The sequence below is a fragment of the Electrona antarctica genome, assembly GCF_951216825.1.
Source record: "Electrona antarctica genome assembly, chromosome: 24".
Taxonomy (NCBI): Eukaryota; Metazoa; Chordata; class Actinopteri; order Myctophiformes; family Myctophidae; genus Electrona; species Electrona antarctica.
Window position 1 is genome coordinate 30,560,372 of NC_136803.1, and position 14,092 is coordinate 30,574,463.

The 14,092-nt window shown below is 43.6% G+C and overlaps 1 protein-coding gene and 1 pseudogene across 2 annotated transcripts; both read right to left on the bottom strand.

The window, feature by feature from the left end:
* Window positions 1–1,297: 1,297 nt before the first annotated feature.
* Window positions 1,298–3,373, bottom strand: LOC306917420 (uncharacterized protein). Its single transcript, XM_079495645.1, has 2 exons — window positions 3,277–3,373; window positions 1,298–3,060 (listed from the first exon to the last, which is right to left on the bottom strand). Exon 2 carries the CDS (start codon window positions 2,958–2,960, stop codon window positions 2,052–2,054), a length of 909 nt encoding a protein of 302 aa, XP_079351771.1. The 5' UTR covers window positions 2,961–3,060; window positions 3,277–3,373; the 3' UTR covers window positions 1,298–2,051.
* Window positions 2,984–12,660, bottom strand: LOC306917144 (carbonic anhydrase 12-like; annotated as a pseudogene). Its single transcript has 5 exons — window positions 12,563–12,660; window positions 12,163–12,308; window positions 11,494–11,669; window positions 10,900–11,008; window positions 2,984–3,060 (listed from the first exon to the last, which is right to left on the bottom strand). The product of its transcript is annotated as a carbonic anhydrase 12-like (transcript).
* Between the last annotated feature and the right edge of the window lie 1,432 nt (window positions 12,661–14,092).

Consider the following 14,092-nt stretch of genomic DNA (forward strand, 5'->3'; position numbering starts at 1 on the left):
GGAACAGGGAAGAAATACAACTTCCTGTAAAGAGTTAAGTAGGTTGTATTTAAATATTCATAGAGGCACCTTGATCAATGAATAGATACATTCATTTAAAATTCATTATAAGGCAAGGGTTTAGAAAATTCATATCGTCTCTGACCTCATATTTCCAAAACCTTTCAGAATTGAAATAAACATCTGCTATTTTTTATGCTTTTGTGTGACACTGTAGTGTGATCACATGATAGGGCATTCATTTACAAAGTTAAAATATGGAGATATGGTTTCTGCCTGGCGGCAGCGATGTGTTGTGTCCAACTTATGTAGGCTATGTCTTAGGGTGCACTCACACCTTTAATGCAATTCTCTGTGCTCGTTGGATCAATGCTGTGTAGTATCATGGCCGCCCAATGCATTTCCAATGGAGGTCACATGGTTTGACACAACATTGTGTTGTATGAGGGGGAGGGGCACAGTCGAAACACAGCTGAAAGCCATACAACAGACCCCTCCCCCTATGTTGTGTCAAACCATGTGACCTCCATTGGAAATGCATTGGGCGGCCATGATACTACACAGCATTGATCCAACGAGCACGAGAATTGCATTAAAGGTGTGAGCTCAGCCTTAGGCCTCACTCACACGGTCGCTGCAGATTGCTCTGTGCTTGCTGTATACAAAGGGTGTGACACAGCTTGCCCCAATGCATTTCCAATGGGAGTCACATGGTCTGACACAACACTTGTGTTGTATGAGGGGGAGGGGCGCAGTCGAAACACAGCCGAAAGCCATACAACAGCTTGTAGTCCAAAATGTAGTCCTCAAACCATGTGACTTCCATTGGAAATGCATTGAGGCGGCCATGACACTCACAGCATTCATACAGCAAGCATGCAGCAATGCATTAAAGGTCTGAGTGAGGCCTTAGACGAGGAGCATCACTTAACTCCTTTGTTTGACTTCCATACAGTAGTTTTGTTCTGGTGGCGACGGCGTGTGCCAAAGAAATGGCACATCTACAAGCTCACAGTGCGTTGGGAATTTGTGATGCAATGCGATGTTGTGAGCTTGTAGATCCTGCTCGGTCATGGTCATGAGGTGTGAGAGGCCCCCCAGGCAGAAGGTGTGTTTGCAGTCCAGCTATTTTGGGCACGCAGGCTCGCAGCTATGTATAAATCAGGCTTTAGTTTAACTGCTAGTAGTATTCGGGTTAAAAATAATAATAATAAGTTACAGTAACATATTTTGAACCCAGTGAAATTAGCCACGGCCATGAACGAGTAATGAAGCTTTTTGTAGTCATACGGTCCTTTTTGTTTAGTTTTATTAACACCTGTAAACAAAATGCATATCAAAACATGTTCAAATCATACAAATATGTATAAGACCACCAATTTATTCTTCGTTCGCACAACCAAAAGGAAATGTTTTGATCGAGCAACGCTCGAGTGAGACAAAGTAACTCGGCCCTTACGGTCCCCACTTGGCCCCCCTTACGGTCCCCACTTGGCCCTTACGGTCCCCACTAGGCCCTTACGGTCCCCACTTGGCACATTTGCATGGCATTTTGTATGGGTTCTTCATTTTCTATCGACTGTCGAACACTTTTACAAATTGTCACTACTATTTTCCATTGGCGATTCCAAAGACCTGCCAAATCCTGTGGGATTTGTAACCCAATATTGTTCTCTCTATCACACAAACGGTGCTAGTCCACGTGCCATGATGGACCAACAACCGTTTTGCTGTCATGTCTCTATATTGCACGTCCGTCCGTGGTGGAAAGGTATGAGCACAAACTGTACCATACAGGAACGATGGGGTGGCTGTCTACTCTGAATATTACAACATATTCTATCTACGTATTTACAACACAGTACAGTTTTCACAGAAGTTGATCAAAGTGCAAGAATTTGGCATCCATGTATGATTTTTTTTACCCCCCCCCCCTGCCATTGTGAGCACAGCCATTGTGTTATTTTAATGAATACAAATTGATCCTAACCAGTCTGTACGGCATATTATTATGTTAACCCTAATGGTTGACAAGTAGTACTGCATGGAACTCATAACCATGTATCCCCTGCATGTATAATCCACAGCAGCATGACCACCAGCAGCACAATGAGCAAGATGAAGAGCAGCAGCCTCTTCCCGTTGCTCAGCCGGTCGAACGGGTGCGTGGGCCGAGGCCTCGTCTGGACCGGGTGCGTCTGGAACGGGTGCGTGGGCCGAGGCCTCGTCTGGACCGGGTGCGTCTGGAACGGGTGCGTGGGCCGAGGCCTCGTCTGGACCGGGTGCGTCTGGAACGGGTGCGTGGGCCGAGGCCTCGTCTGGACCGGGTGCGTCTGGAACGGGTGCGTGGGCCGAGGCCTCGTCTGGACCGCCTCGCTGGCGCCGATGTTGATGCAGACAATCAGCGCCGTGGGGTCTTTGCAGCACAGCTTCTCGCCCTCCAGGCAGACCGGCCGCTCCTGCTGCTGGTTGCTGGGCAGCTTGCAGAGGAGCTCGCGGCTGGTGGCCAGGGCCGGCGGACCCTCCTCGGGCAGCGTGGTGGGGTGGCGGCAGAGCGGACACACGAGCTTGCAGCTCCCGCCGCCGTCCTGCTCGGTCAGCGAGATGGCCATGTGCGAGAGGCACTCCAGGCAGAAGGTGTGCTTGCAGTCCAGCAGTTTGGGCGTCCTGAAGACGTTGTTGTACGTGTTGTAGCAGATGGTGCACTCCAGCTCGCCGGCAGCTTGCAGAAGAGCTCGCGGCTGGTGGCCAGGGCCGGCGGACCCTCCTCGGGCAGCGTGGTGGGGTGGCGGCAGAGCGGAGAAAAGAGCTTGCAGCTCCCGCCGCCGTCCTGCTCGCCGTGCTCGGTCAGCGAGATGGCCATGAGGCGCGAGAGGCACTCCAGGCAGAAGGTGTGCTTGCAGTCCAGCAGTTTGGGGCATGGCCAGCTGGATGTGCCAAATCTGAGGGGCCTTCGCCATCTTCAAGGGCCTTGCTTTGCTCCTCACACAGCTCCTCTTGCTTGATTATCAGCCTTCCTTTCCCCTTTCCAGCTAGCTCCAAATACCAGGTGTGGGTTATCTGAAGGGAAGAGAATTAGAGATTAGTTTGACTGTTTTGACATGTACTCGTTTGCTCATTACAACTGCAAATCCTCAGTGTTAAATGGGTTGCAAGAAGAAGAAGAACAATAGAAAGGTTAAAGGGGCATGAAGCCCTAAACAGATTTTTTGTTCCAGTTCAGGTTACAAAGTGCAGCAGGGTTTTAAAACATGACTCAAGCCACATAAGACTGACCTTATAGACTATAGAGCATCTTTATAATTGGCTTAAGGGAGGACCGACCGGTTAGATAGGTTTGTCAAAGCGCATTAAAATAATGCTGACTACTGTCTGTCTATTGCACAGTGACACACCCATGAGCACACCTCAATCTAACACACCCATTATTAATTTGATTAGCTGCAGCTGCCGTGTAAACAAACAGCCCATAGGTTTTCATGCCCACTTAGGGCTGACTCACACCTTCACAACAGATTGATGTATAGCTGATGCATGAGACTTGTTTACTGATGCAAGCTCACAATTCATTTCCAATGTTTGTTGTATGAGGGGGAGGGGGGCAGTCGAAACACAGCCGAAAGCCGTACAACACAAATGTTGTGTCAAACCATGTGACTTCCATTGGAGATGCATTGGGGCAAGATGTAAACAAACCCTTTGTTTACATCTAGTATCCAACAATGGTGTATGCTAGATGCGAAGGTGTGAGTGAGGCCTTACAGCTCTATGTCCTGATACTAATCATTTGCATCCCATCCTGAAAAAAATATTTTCTGTTTTCTAAAGTGGTGGAGAGACAGAGACGCCTGATACTGAACAAACGCTATAGCAACGATTGGGAATGGGAATACAAACTTATTATAACAAAGAAATCACGTTCATTTAACTCTCTGAATTATTGCAATTTGAGGATTTTACTGTGAAAAACGATGTGCTATCGTGTGCTCGACAAGTTCTCAGGATTCACCATCAGTGACATTCCATCCATTTCACCTTCCTTGCTTTGCTGTTTGCATTACTGGACTTAGTTTGCACCGGCTATTTCGGCCAGCAGCTTAGTGTAAAAGTTTGTTGCATTCCTGGTTTACCATAAATACTAATAGTTTTAAGGAAATGATTCGCAACAACAGTTTTAGTTACTTAAACTGTTACTAATACTACTACATGTATCTTCCTAATGGACACACACTAGTAACTAGTCCCGATACGTTCCCTCAGTCCCTACGCTCATGCTGTAGCTCCGAGATGATGTTGTTCATCTCGGAGCTACAGAATGAGAGTAGGGACTGAGGGGAAGGTATCAGGGCTAACCAGTAACTGGAGCGTCTGTTTCCACACCCAGAGCCACAGACTTTCACCTTTTGCCACATAGCTACAACCTAGACTGGACAATACTGCCCAACGGATATAAATGGAAGTGCAAGGCAATAGGAAGTTCCTGTATGCTGGGCATGTAGCTCTGTATACTCCTATATATCTAGTTAGACACTTTAGGGCCTGTAAAGTCATTATACTGTCAAAAGTTTAATGTATTTTCGGTTTACTAAAGAGCTGGAAAGGCAGTGATACCCCTGTTACTTAACAGTCAGTGATTGCTATGCTATCGGACTATAGAGCTATATTTAACACCTATTTTATTAGAAACAGAAATATAATGCTTCTACCCAGCTATTGGGGATTCCCCCTTCCTGATACAGAGCTCATTCATTAATCTCTGAAAACATTCAGAGTGCATATGCCAGACTTCCATTCATGCCATGCAACCCTAGTACCCTCCATGGGACAATAACTACAATAACTCCCCAGTCCCCGCCCTGGGGCACCTTCAACATCCAGTAACTCTTGAAAGATTGTTTCTGGTAACTTCTGTGTCGCTATCTGGGGCAGGAGCAGTGAAAGGTACACAGGTCGCTTTGTTTAAAAGTCTACTTTTCTCAGACGTCAGCAAGGGAGGGTGCATGCCCTTCAAAGGTCCTGCGTTTAAAATTAGCAAATGTACAAAATGATTGGCATCAACAAATATTTACAGTATGCAAAACATACTCATGTGTCTATCACTCATGTTGCAGCTGATAAGGGGGGGGGGGGGGGGGGGGGCTTAACCTATAATACATCATCATTAATCAGTTAATGTATGTTTAGTATTAATAATTAAATCTACATCTGCAAAGTAACTAACTAAAACTGTCATAATTGTAGGAGTAGAAAGTACAATAGTTGTCTCAGTGTAGCGGAGTAGAAGTATAACAAATTGCTCGAGTCAGTCAGTAAATGAGGCCTTCGCACTGACAATGTGCAACTATAGGAGGGAGGAAAATTAAGACAAAGTACGTAGGTCAGTGGTTTATTTCGAGAAGATTCTATTCCCGTTACCCGGACAGCACAATAGGTTAATTTGACATATCAAAATTGATGTCAATTTGTAAATAATACATGAATAGATAAAAGATCAGACCCGTCTGAAGTGACTGGTGCTGTACTGTACTGTACTGTACTGTACTGTACTGTACTGTACTGTACTGTACTGTACTGTACTGTACTGTACTGTACTGTACTGTACTGTACTGTACTGTACTGTACAAGTGATTCAGTTGTCTGTGCACTTCTTTCCTTAATTGCAAGAACAGCATTGCTTCCCCCAACGTTATCCCACTGACCATATTATGCTCTAATAGGCTATCCCTCAATATGTTGACAGTCATGTAGTCACCTTTTTTATGAAATTGTCAAAAAATGTACACATGGTGCAGCTATAGCACATTAACTTAGCCTACATTTAATGGGAAAAACGCAAATAACGACCCCCATGACCAAAAAGAAATGTAACAGAAATTCTTACCTTCACAAAACAGATGTTGTCACCTTAACTTCTCCCTGTGGAAGATCAGCTCCTCTCTTTTATTAGGTTCAGCAGATACTGTAGCTTGAGCACGCCCGTTCCTCCCATCACCCCTTGGCCTAAACCCTACCCAGTATTTCTTCAGGTTAAAAAACTAGTTTGGCAAACACGTTTTTCAAGTATACTGTTGGGGGACCCCGTTTGGATTTTTTTTAATGTTCTGTTTATTCATTTTTTGTTTTTTACAAGTATAGCAGTAACTTGAGAAATATAAACAGAGTAACAAATACAACAAAAACTGAAACACAAACAACACACAAATTCCAAATCAAGACAACCAAAGAACATTCAGAACAAAACAAAACATACATACATATATAAAAATAAAAATAAAAACCCCACTCCAATATAGTCAATGTACAAAGCAGTTCTTGGTCACAAACATCATCCAGACAAGAAAGACAGGTTGGCTAGTCAGGCGACAGCTATTCAGGTTCAATCGGGGGCACAAGTGTAAGACGGTCAACATGAGATAGAAAAGGCTGCCATGCTCTACTGAATTTGGAGATTGAGCCACGCAATGTATATTTAATTTTTTCCAATTTTAAAAAATATAGTATGTCAGATATCCAACGGGAATGTGAAGGGGGGTATGTTTTTTTCCAATGCATAAGAATAAGACGTCTTGCCAGAAGCGTCACAAAAGCGACCAGGTCAGATTGATATTTAGGCAGGGGGATAGTTTCAGGAAGGACACCAAATAGGGAAATAATAGGGGATGGCTCTATGGGCAACTGTAACACATCTGAAATAGTATCAAATATAGCTGACCAAAAAGACTGTAAGGCTGGACAGGTCCAAAACATATGAAGAAGATTAGCTGGAGCCTGGTGGCATCTATCGCACATTGGATCGACACTATCATAAATCCTGGCTAACCGAACCTTGGTCCAGTACACCCGGTGGAGAAATTTACATTGCAACACCCCATGATTAGCACATATTGATGAAGAATGAACACGACCCATAATGGCCTCCCAGGTTTCATCAGAAATTTCTTCCTCCAGGTCCTGGGCCCAAAGATTTTTATAGGCAGTGGTTGAGGGTAAATGAAGGTCAAATAATGAGGTATAGAGTGACGATATCTTTCCCTTAAGACTAAGAGGAGCTGATGCTATAACTATGTCTATAGGTGAATTAGGTGGAATAGTCGGGAAGCTAGTAATGTAGCTGTCTAAATTAAAATTGTGAGAGACCACTGAATTTGTTTTGACAAAACCCTGGTCATAATATTAAAATGACATGTGGGCCTACAAATTAAAACAGATTGTGTTGTGAAACAGGTAGGCAAATCCGTTACAATTAAATATTTAATTCGACCAATTGTCAGATAATGCTGTGGTTCTCAAAGTGGTGTCCGGGGACCCCCAGAGGTCATCAAATCCTACTAATATTGGCCAGAGGCACTCAATGCCATCAACGCCTCTTCTTCCTGTGCAAGACCCTCTATAATCCAGTTTAAAGTACTACATTGGGCTCATTACAGCAAAGCTAGGCTCGCTAAATTGTTCCCAGAACTGACAGACTTGTGATGTGGCTAGTGAAATCTAAAAAGAAATAGAAAAATGTGGAATATGTTGGAATATGTATAACATAATTTTTAACAACCAAAACCTTGTACGGGGTCCCTGGCACCAAATATTTTCAGATGGGGGTCAGATGGGGGTCCACAGCTAAGACTCTTATGTCCAGCTCTGAGGGTTTGTGTAAACACAAACATTGTCCTAACACAACATTGAATGCCATAAGCCGTTTCGCATATACTGACATCTTAAATCTATCGAGATGCATTCTGGGTGGGCGCAAAGCAGTCTGGGATAAAAAGGGACCACGAAGCGACTCTAGCCCTGTAGCCCATTAGCCTAGTACAGCGGCATTTCTGAACTTTCTGCACTTCTCCGTGATTTCCAAATATAGAAAAGTCGTTTTTGATAAACATAATAATGGGTGGAACAGATCGATGTGCTTTTGTGTTAAGTAAGTGGAAATTCATATCTGTAGAATTCTCGCTAGATGCTCTTATCTTAGAGGCTTTCCACACGAGGACGGCTCGGGCTGTTCCCCGCGCAAGTTTGTGAACGATATAAAACTTTCCTTCGTCCACATTGCGGTTATGTTAATTATTATGCTGTATAGACGAGACCGGTAAACTGCTCCGCATTCAAGGGAAAGCTGTAAAAAAAAAAAAAACTAGTTTAGCAAACACGTTTTTCAAGTATACTGTTGGGGGACCCTGTTTGGATTTTTCCGTTAACCAGCTGAGTGTAGCTGTCTAAATTAAAATTGTGAGAGACCATAAGGCCACTGAATTTGTTTTGTCAAAACCCTGGTCATAATATTAAAATGACAAATGTGGGCCTACAAATTAAAACAGTGTGTATCTCAGAAGTCAGTCCCGTTGCCAATGTTGTGAAACAGGCAGGCAAATCCGTTACAATTAAATATTTTATTCGATCAATTATCAGATAGCGCCGTGGTTCTCAAAGTGGTGTCCGGGGAGTCGGGGACCCCAGGGGTCATCAAATCCTACTAATATTGGCCAGAGGCACTCAATGCCATCAATGCCTCTTCTTCCTGTGCAAGACCCTCCTTAATCCAGTTTAAAGTACTACATTGGGTAGTACTAGCAAAGCTAGGCTCGCTAAATTGTTCCCAGAACTGGCAAACTTGTGATGTGACAAGTGCAATCTAGAAAGAAATGGAATATGTGGAAGTGGAATATGTTTTAAACATTTTTAACAACAAAAACCTTGTACGGGGTCCCTGGCACCAAATATTTTCAGATGGGGGTCCACAGCTAAGACTCTTATGTCCAGCTCTGAGGGTTTGTGTAAACACAAACATTGTCCTAACACAACATTGAATGCCATAAGCCGTTTTGCAGATACTGACATCTTAAATCTATCGAGATGCATTCTGGGTGGGCGCAAAGCAGTCTGGGATAAAAAGGGACCACGAAGCGACTCTAGCCCTGTAGCCCATTAGCCTAGTACAGCGGCATTTCTGAACTTTCTGCACTTCTCCGTGATTTTCAAATATAGAAAAGTCGTTTTTGATAAACATAACAATGGGTGGAACAGATCGATTGACAGAGGAAATCTATAGGCTACTGAAATCTGTTCTATGTTACACTGCCTGTAATTTCAGTTAGTTTTTTTTGTTTTGTTTATTTTGCTAGCCGCTAATTTCATGTTGTAGGCTAATTTCATTACATGTGCATCATAGTGTAAAGCCATTATTGTAATTCTGTTGTTTTAGGTGGGTAATCTAAGCATCCATCTCCGATGACGCTCAAAGACCTCTGCAAGATCACTGACAACACCCACATCTGCACTGCCACTGCAGCACTTTCTACTGGGAAACAATTCAACCATTTTAGCATAAATGATCTTGAGCAACATGCATGTATAAAGAAACAATTGAAGTGAAACTCAGTATGTGTTGTAAACCTGCAAAACAGCCTTGGTGTATTGTAAACAGGCAGTAACAGATGCAGACAGTACGCACTGCATATTGTAATTATGTAATTTCAATGCACGGCTGGAGCCTGGAGAAATATTAATGCTGTATATATTTCAGTGCACTGCCACTGATAGCATTTACAGTACTTTCACTCATGTCCTAATACCTAATCACATTCATGTTATTCCGACCTGCAGTTCCTTTCCCCTCCATCAGGCGCCCCGGCTGAGGTAGTTTAGAGACCAGGATTACTGCATGTTTTTGTGAGGGTACCTACCCTAGGGGACACGGGGAGAACATGCAAACTCCACACAGAAAGGCCCTTTTGCCAACCCTACCTCGGGTATGGGCACTGGTGACGCGGAGGAGGGAACACGCCCCCAGCGCCCACAGCGTCCCCAGTGGGAATCGAACGCAGGACCTTCTAGCTGTGTGTCTTATTCATTCTTTATGCAAAATTATTTGGCTACTGTCATTTTTTTATTTTTTTTCCCTTCAAAACACACTTTTTGCTCCTCCTCCTACAGATTTTGTCCAAATCTCACAGAAATCGGCACACATGATCTCCGGACGTATCCGATTAAAACACCACAGGCAGAACTTTGATAGTGCGTATCGTTCGGCCCTAATCGGCTTCCAAAGTTAGTGGGAATTTTCACATTGTCCACAGTTTTAAGTTCATTTTTATTATATTTACTGATCCAAAACAAATTGCATATACAAACATATTCTCAGTTCTCTCATGGCATGGCATTGTTCTCATGGCGCTGTGCACTGGCAAAAAACGTCTGTCCAGCCAGGTGCAGGCCCTTTCCCAATCACCCAGGCCTATATGCCCTTCCTGACAATCAAATGTAATTAGGCCTGGGGAGGCGTGCCCTTAGTGCCCACAAATAATAATCTAATAAACTAATACAACTAATGAGGCCAAATAATAACATCATGATAATAATAACTATAACAGACAACATTATACGTAACAATTTCATAGCGGCAGTTGATTTTAAAACGAGAAAAGCCGTTCCTGCAGACACTGCGTGGGCTTGCTGAAAACCCGCAATGTATAGTATGTACACTATAGAAAATGTATTAAAGCTGAAGACAAAGTTAAAAAAAACACTAACAAAAATGGACCATTGCCCCGGCGCCGTGATGATGGATGGAGACGTATTCACTGCCCAAGGAAGCGGCAGAGGTTTGAATGCGTTCAAACAGACAGACAATGCAAAAACTTTTACAAAAGAAAAATGTGTAAAAAGAAAAATAAATAACTGCATAAAGCTGAACATGTTGACGTTTTGAACTCGAGCACAAAGTATGTGGAAGTAGTTAGATGCGGCGAAAAAACTAAAGTGGCTGTAGAGAACTAGTGTGTGTTCGCTGGAGCGAGCCCCACGATGACGAGGTAAAATCTAAAAAATCTCAAATCTAAACACTCCTGATCAATAGGCAAAGAGCCATGAGGACTAGAGAGAAACACGTTGTGGAGGATCCACTTGTGGCCTGGGTTGTCACTGGCTGGGCCGGCTGAACGCCTCTGAAGATGTTGGTCATCAGCTCCGAGGTGGAGTCGCCAACATGCAGCGTGGTGCTGAAGAGGTCGATCTGCAGAGGAGACATCACATCAGTTCAACTATACGGCAGTAGCCTGAGCTAATGTGTTAGGTCTCTGCTCTAGAGGGGCGGGTCGTGCTACGTCACATCATTTGGAGCGATGCCCACCCGGAAGGGTTGACTCCCACTTCTAGCCCAGAGCGGCCAATGCGTTCCCATGCATACGCATTAATCCCGGGACCCAAAAGAGGTCTCTCCGGTACCCAAAATCTATAGTGAAAATCTAAGATCACAATGCGTCGCATGCTTTTTTTCCACTGCTCCTTAAAAGTTTTTTTTGATTTTTAATTGTTACATTCTTTTGAATGTGACATTTCTTTTAATTTCTCATATGTTCATGTTATCTTATAATAATATTTATTTTTAAAATGGGGTCTGTGTCCCAAAGATGGCTCCCATTATTTGAGGGAAAAGTGAAATACAGAACCTCATGTCATGATTTCAAAACGGTTGCATTCATGTAAAATTAAACTCACCAGATCTTTGCTGACTTTGATTGAATCTTTGAACACGGTCCAAACCACAGCTTCGTTACACGAGGGGGCTTGCTGCTCTTGGATATGAAGAATCCAAGAGCAGCAAGCCCAGTGGAGTTCTGGACAGCTTGCGCTGTATCCCCGTTAAATGAGGCCTTCGCACTGACAATGTGCAACTATAGGAGGGAGGAAAATTAAGACAAAGTAGATAAGCAGGTCAGTGGTTTATTTCGAGAACGATTCTATTCCCGTTACCCGGACAGCACAATAGGTTCACCATATCAAAATTGATGTAAATCTGTAAATAATACATGAATAGATAAAAAATCAGACTGAATGAAGTGAGTGGTACTGTACTGTACTGTACTGTACTGTACTGTACTGTACTGTACTGTACTGTACTGTACTGTACTGTACTGTACTGTACTGTACTGTACTGTACTGTACTGTACTGTACAAGCCCTCCTCCCTGGCCTGTGTGTGTCTGTGTCTGTGTGTTAGTGACACTTGGTGGTGAACAAATGCTATAACGCTATTTTTGTGCTCGGACACAGCCAGGGACACAGGGACAGACACAGGGACACAGGGACACAGCCACACACATCTGTCTATAGGAGTGGTTGCACCACTCAAAAATAGTTGAAAATGAATAGTTGAAAACTGCCATACCTCCATGGGGTAGCGCTTGCCGTCCACCGTGTGCTCTGAGCCGCCGACTGAAGAGCCGTTGCCCCAATGCAAGTGGAACTGCAGGTTGTCATAGGCCTCCGCTAGATCACCTCCTGAAATACTGACCCCACTAAGTCCTACTTTGACTGGTGTGTGTGTGCGTGTGCGTGTGCGTGTGCGTGTGCGTGTGTGTGTGCGTGTGTGTGTGTGTGTGTGTGTGTGTGTGTGTGTGTGTGTTCGGGGGTGGGGGGGAAGGAAATGTATTAACATCTTGTACAGTTTAATTCTGTAGTTGGACAAACACCATTCAAAACACACAAGAGGAACGGAATTTACCCAAAAAATAAAATGTTTCTGGCTGCCCGAAAGCAACGAAAAGGTCTCTAAAGCTGCGACTCACGTGTTTTGCCAGTGTTGGAGGCGTTTGTCATCGACGAGTTGCTGCCATAGTTGTTAAAGGTGAAGGCTCCCAATTTGGAGTCAATGGTGGCTGATGCCGAGACGATGTAAATCGGAGATTGCCTGGAACCATTACAATGATTCAGAGAAATGGTCGGCCAAGTCGTATCATCTAAAAGAGCACAAACACAAGAGTTTCTATTAATCAAGCAGCATAGCATAGGTGTTCATTGTATAACTACTTCAAATATATCAGGATTTACATATTGATTTAGCAGGGGTCCTCAACAACACACACACACACACACACACACACACACACACACACACACACACACACACACACACACACACACACACACACACACACACACACACACACACACACACACACACACTATATATTGTTAATTTAATGTGCACTCAATGAAAGCACTCTCTGTATAAGATCCAATTATAGTAATGCCACCCTCCTGTTTTTTGTTGTTGTTTTTTTCTAATAGGTAGGACACTGATATGAATGCAGAAATTCTAGACTAGAATATAGAAAAGGCATAGTCCCTTAGTTTTTATATGTATTTCGTTTGCATGCACCATAAACTAAGGGACTAAGATAAGAGCATCTAGCGAGAATTCTACAGATAAGAATTTCCACTTACTTGGCTTTATATCGCCGATTATTGTTGCACATGTAAACACAACAGCACATCGATCTAGTTACCCATTTTTATGTTTATCAAAAACGAGTTTTCTATATTTGGAAATCACGGAGAAGTGCAGAAAGTTCAGAAATGCCGTTGTACTAGGCTAATGGGCTACAGGGCTAGAGTCGTTTCGTGGTCCCTTTTTATCCCAGACTGCTTTGCGCCCACCCAGAATGCATCTCGATAGATTTAAGATGGCTGTATCTGCGAAACGGCTTATGGCATTCAATGTATGTGTTAGGAGTGGACAATGTTTGTGTTTACACAAACCCTCAGAGCTGGACATAAGAGTCTTAGCTGTGGACCCCCATCTGACCCCCATCTGAAAATATTTGGTGCCAGGGACCCCGTACAAGGTTTTGGTTGTTAAAAAGGTTAAAACATATTCCACTTCCACATATTCCATTTCTTTCTAGATGTCACATCACAAGTCTGCCAGTTCTGGGAACAATGTAGCGAGCCTAGCTTTGCTGTAATGAGCCCAATGTAGTACTTTAAACTGGATTATAGAGGGTCTTGCACAGGAAGAAGAGGCATTGATGGCATTGAGTGCCTCTGGCCAATATTAGTAGGATTTGATGACCCCTGGGGGTCCCCGGACACCACTTTGAGAACCACGGCACAATCTGATAATTGGTCGAATAAAAGATTTAATTGTGAGGATTTGCCTGCCTGTTTCACACCATTGGCAACGGGACTGACTTCTGAGATATACAATCTGTTTTAATTTGTAGGCCCACATTTGTCATTTTAATATTATGGCCAGGGTTTTGACAAAACAAATTAAGTGGCCTTATGGTCTCTCACAATTTTAATTTAGACAGCTA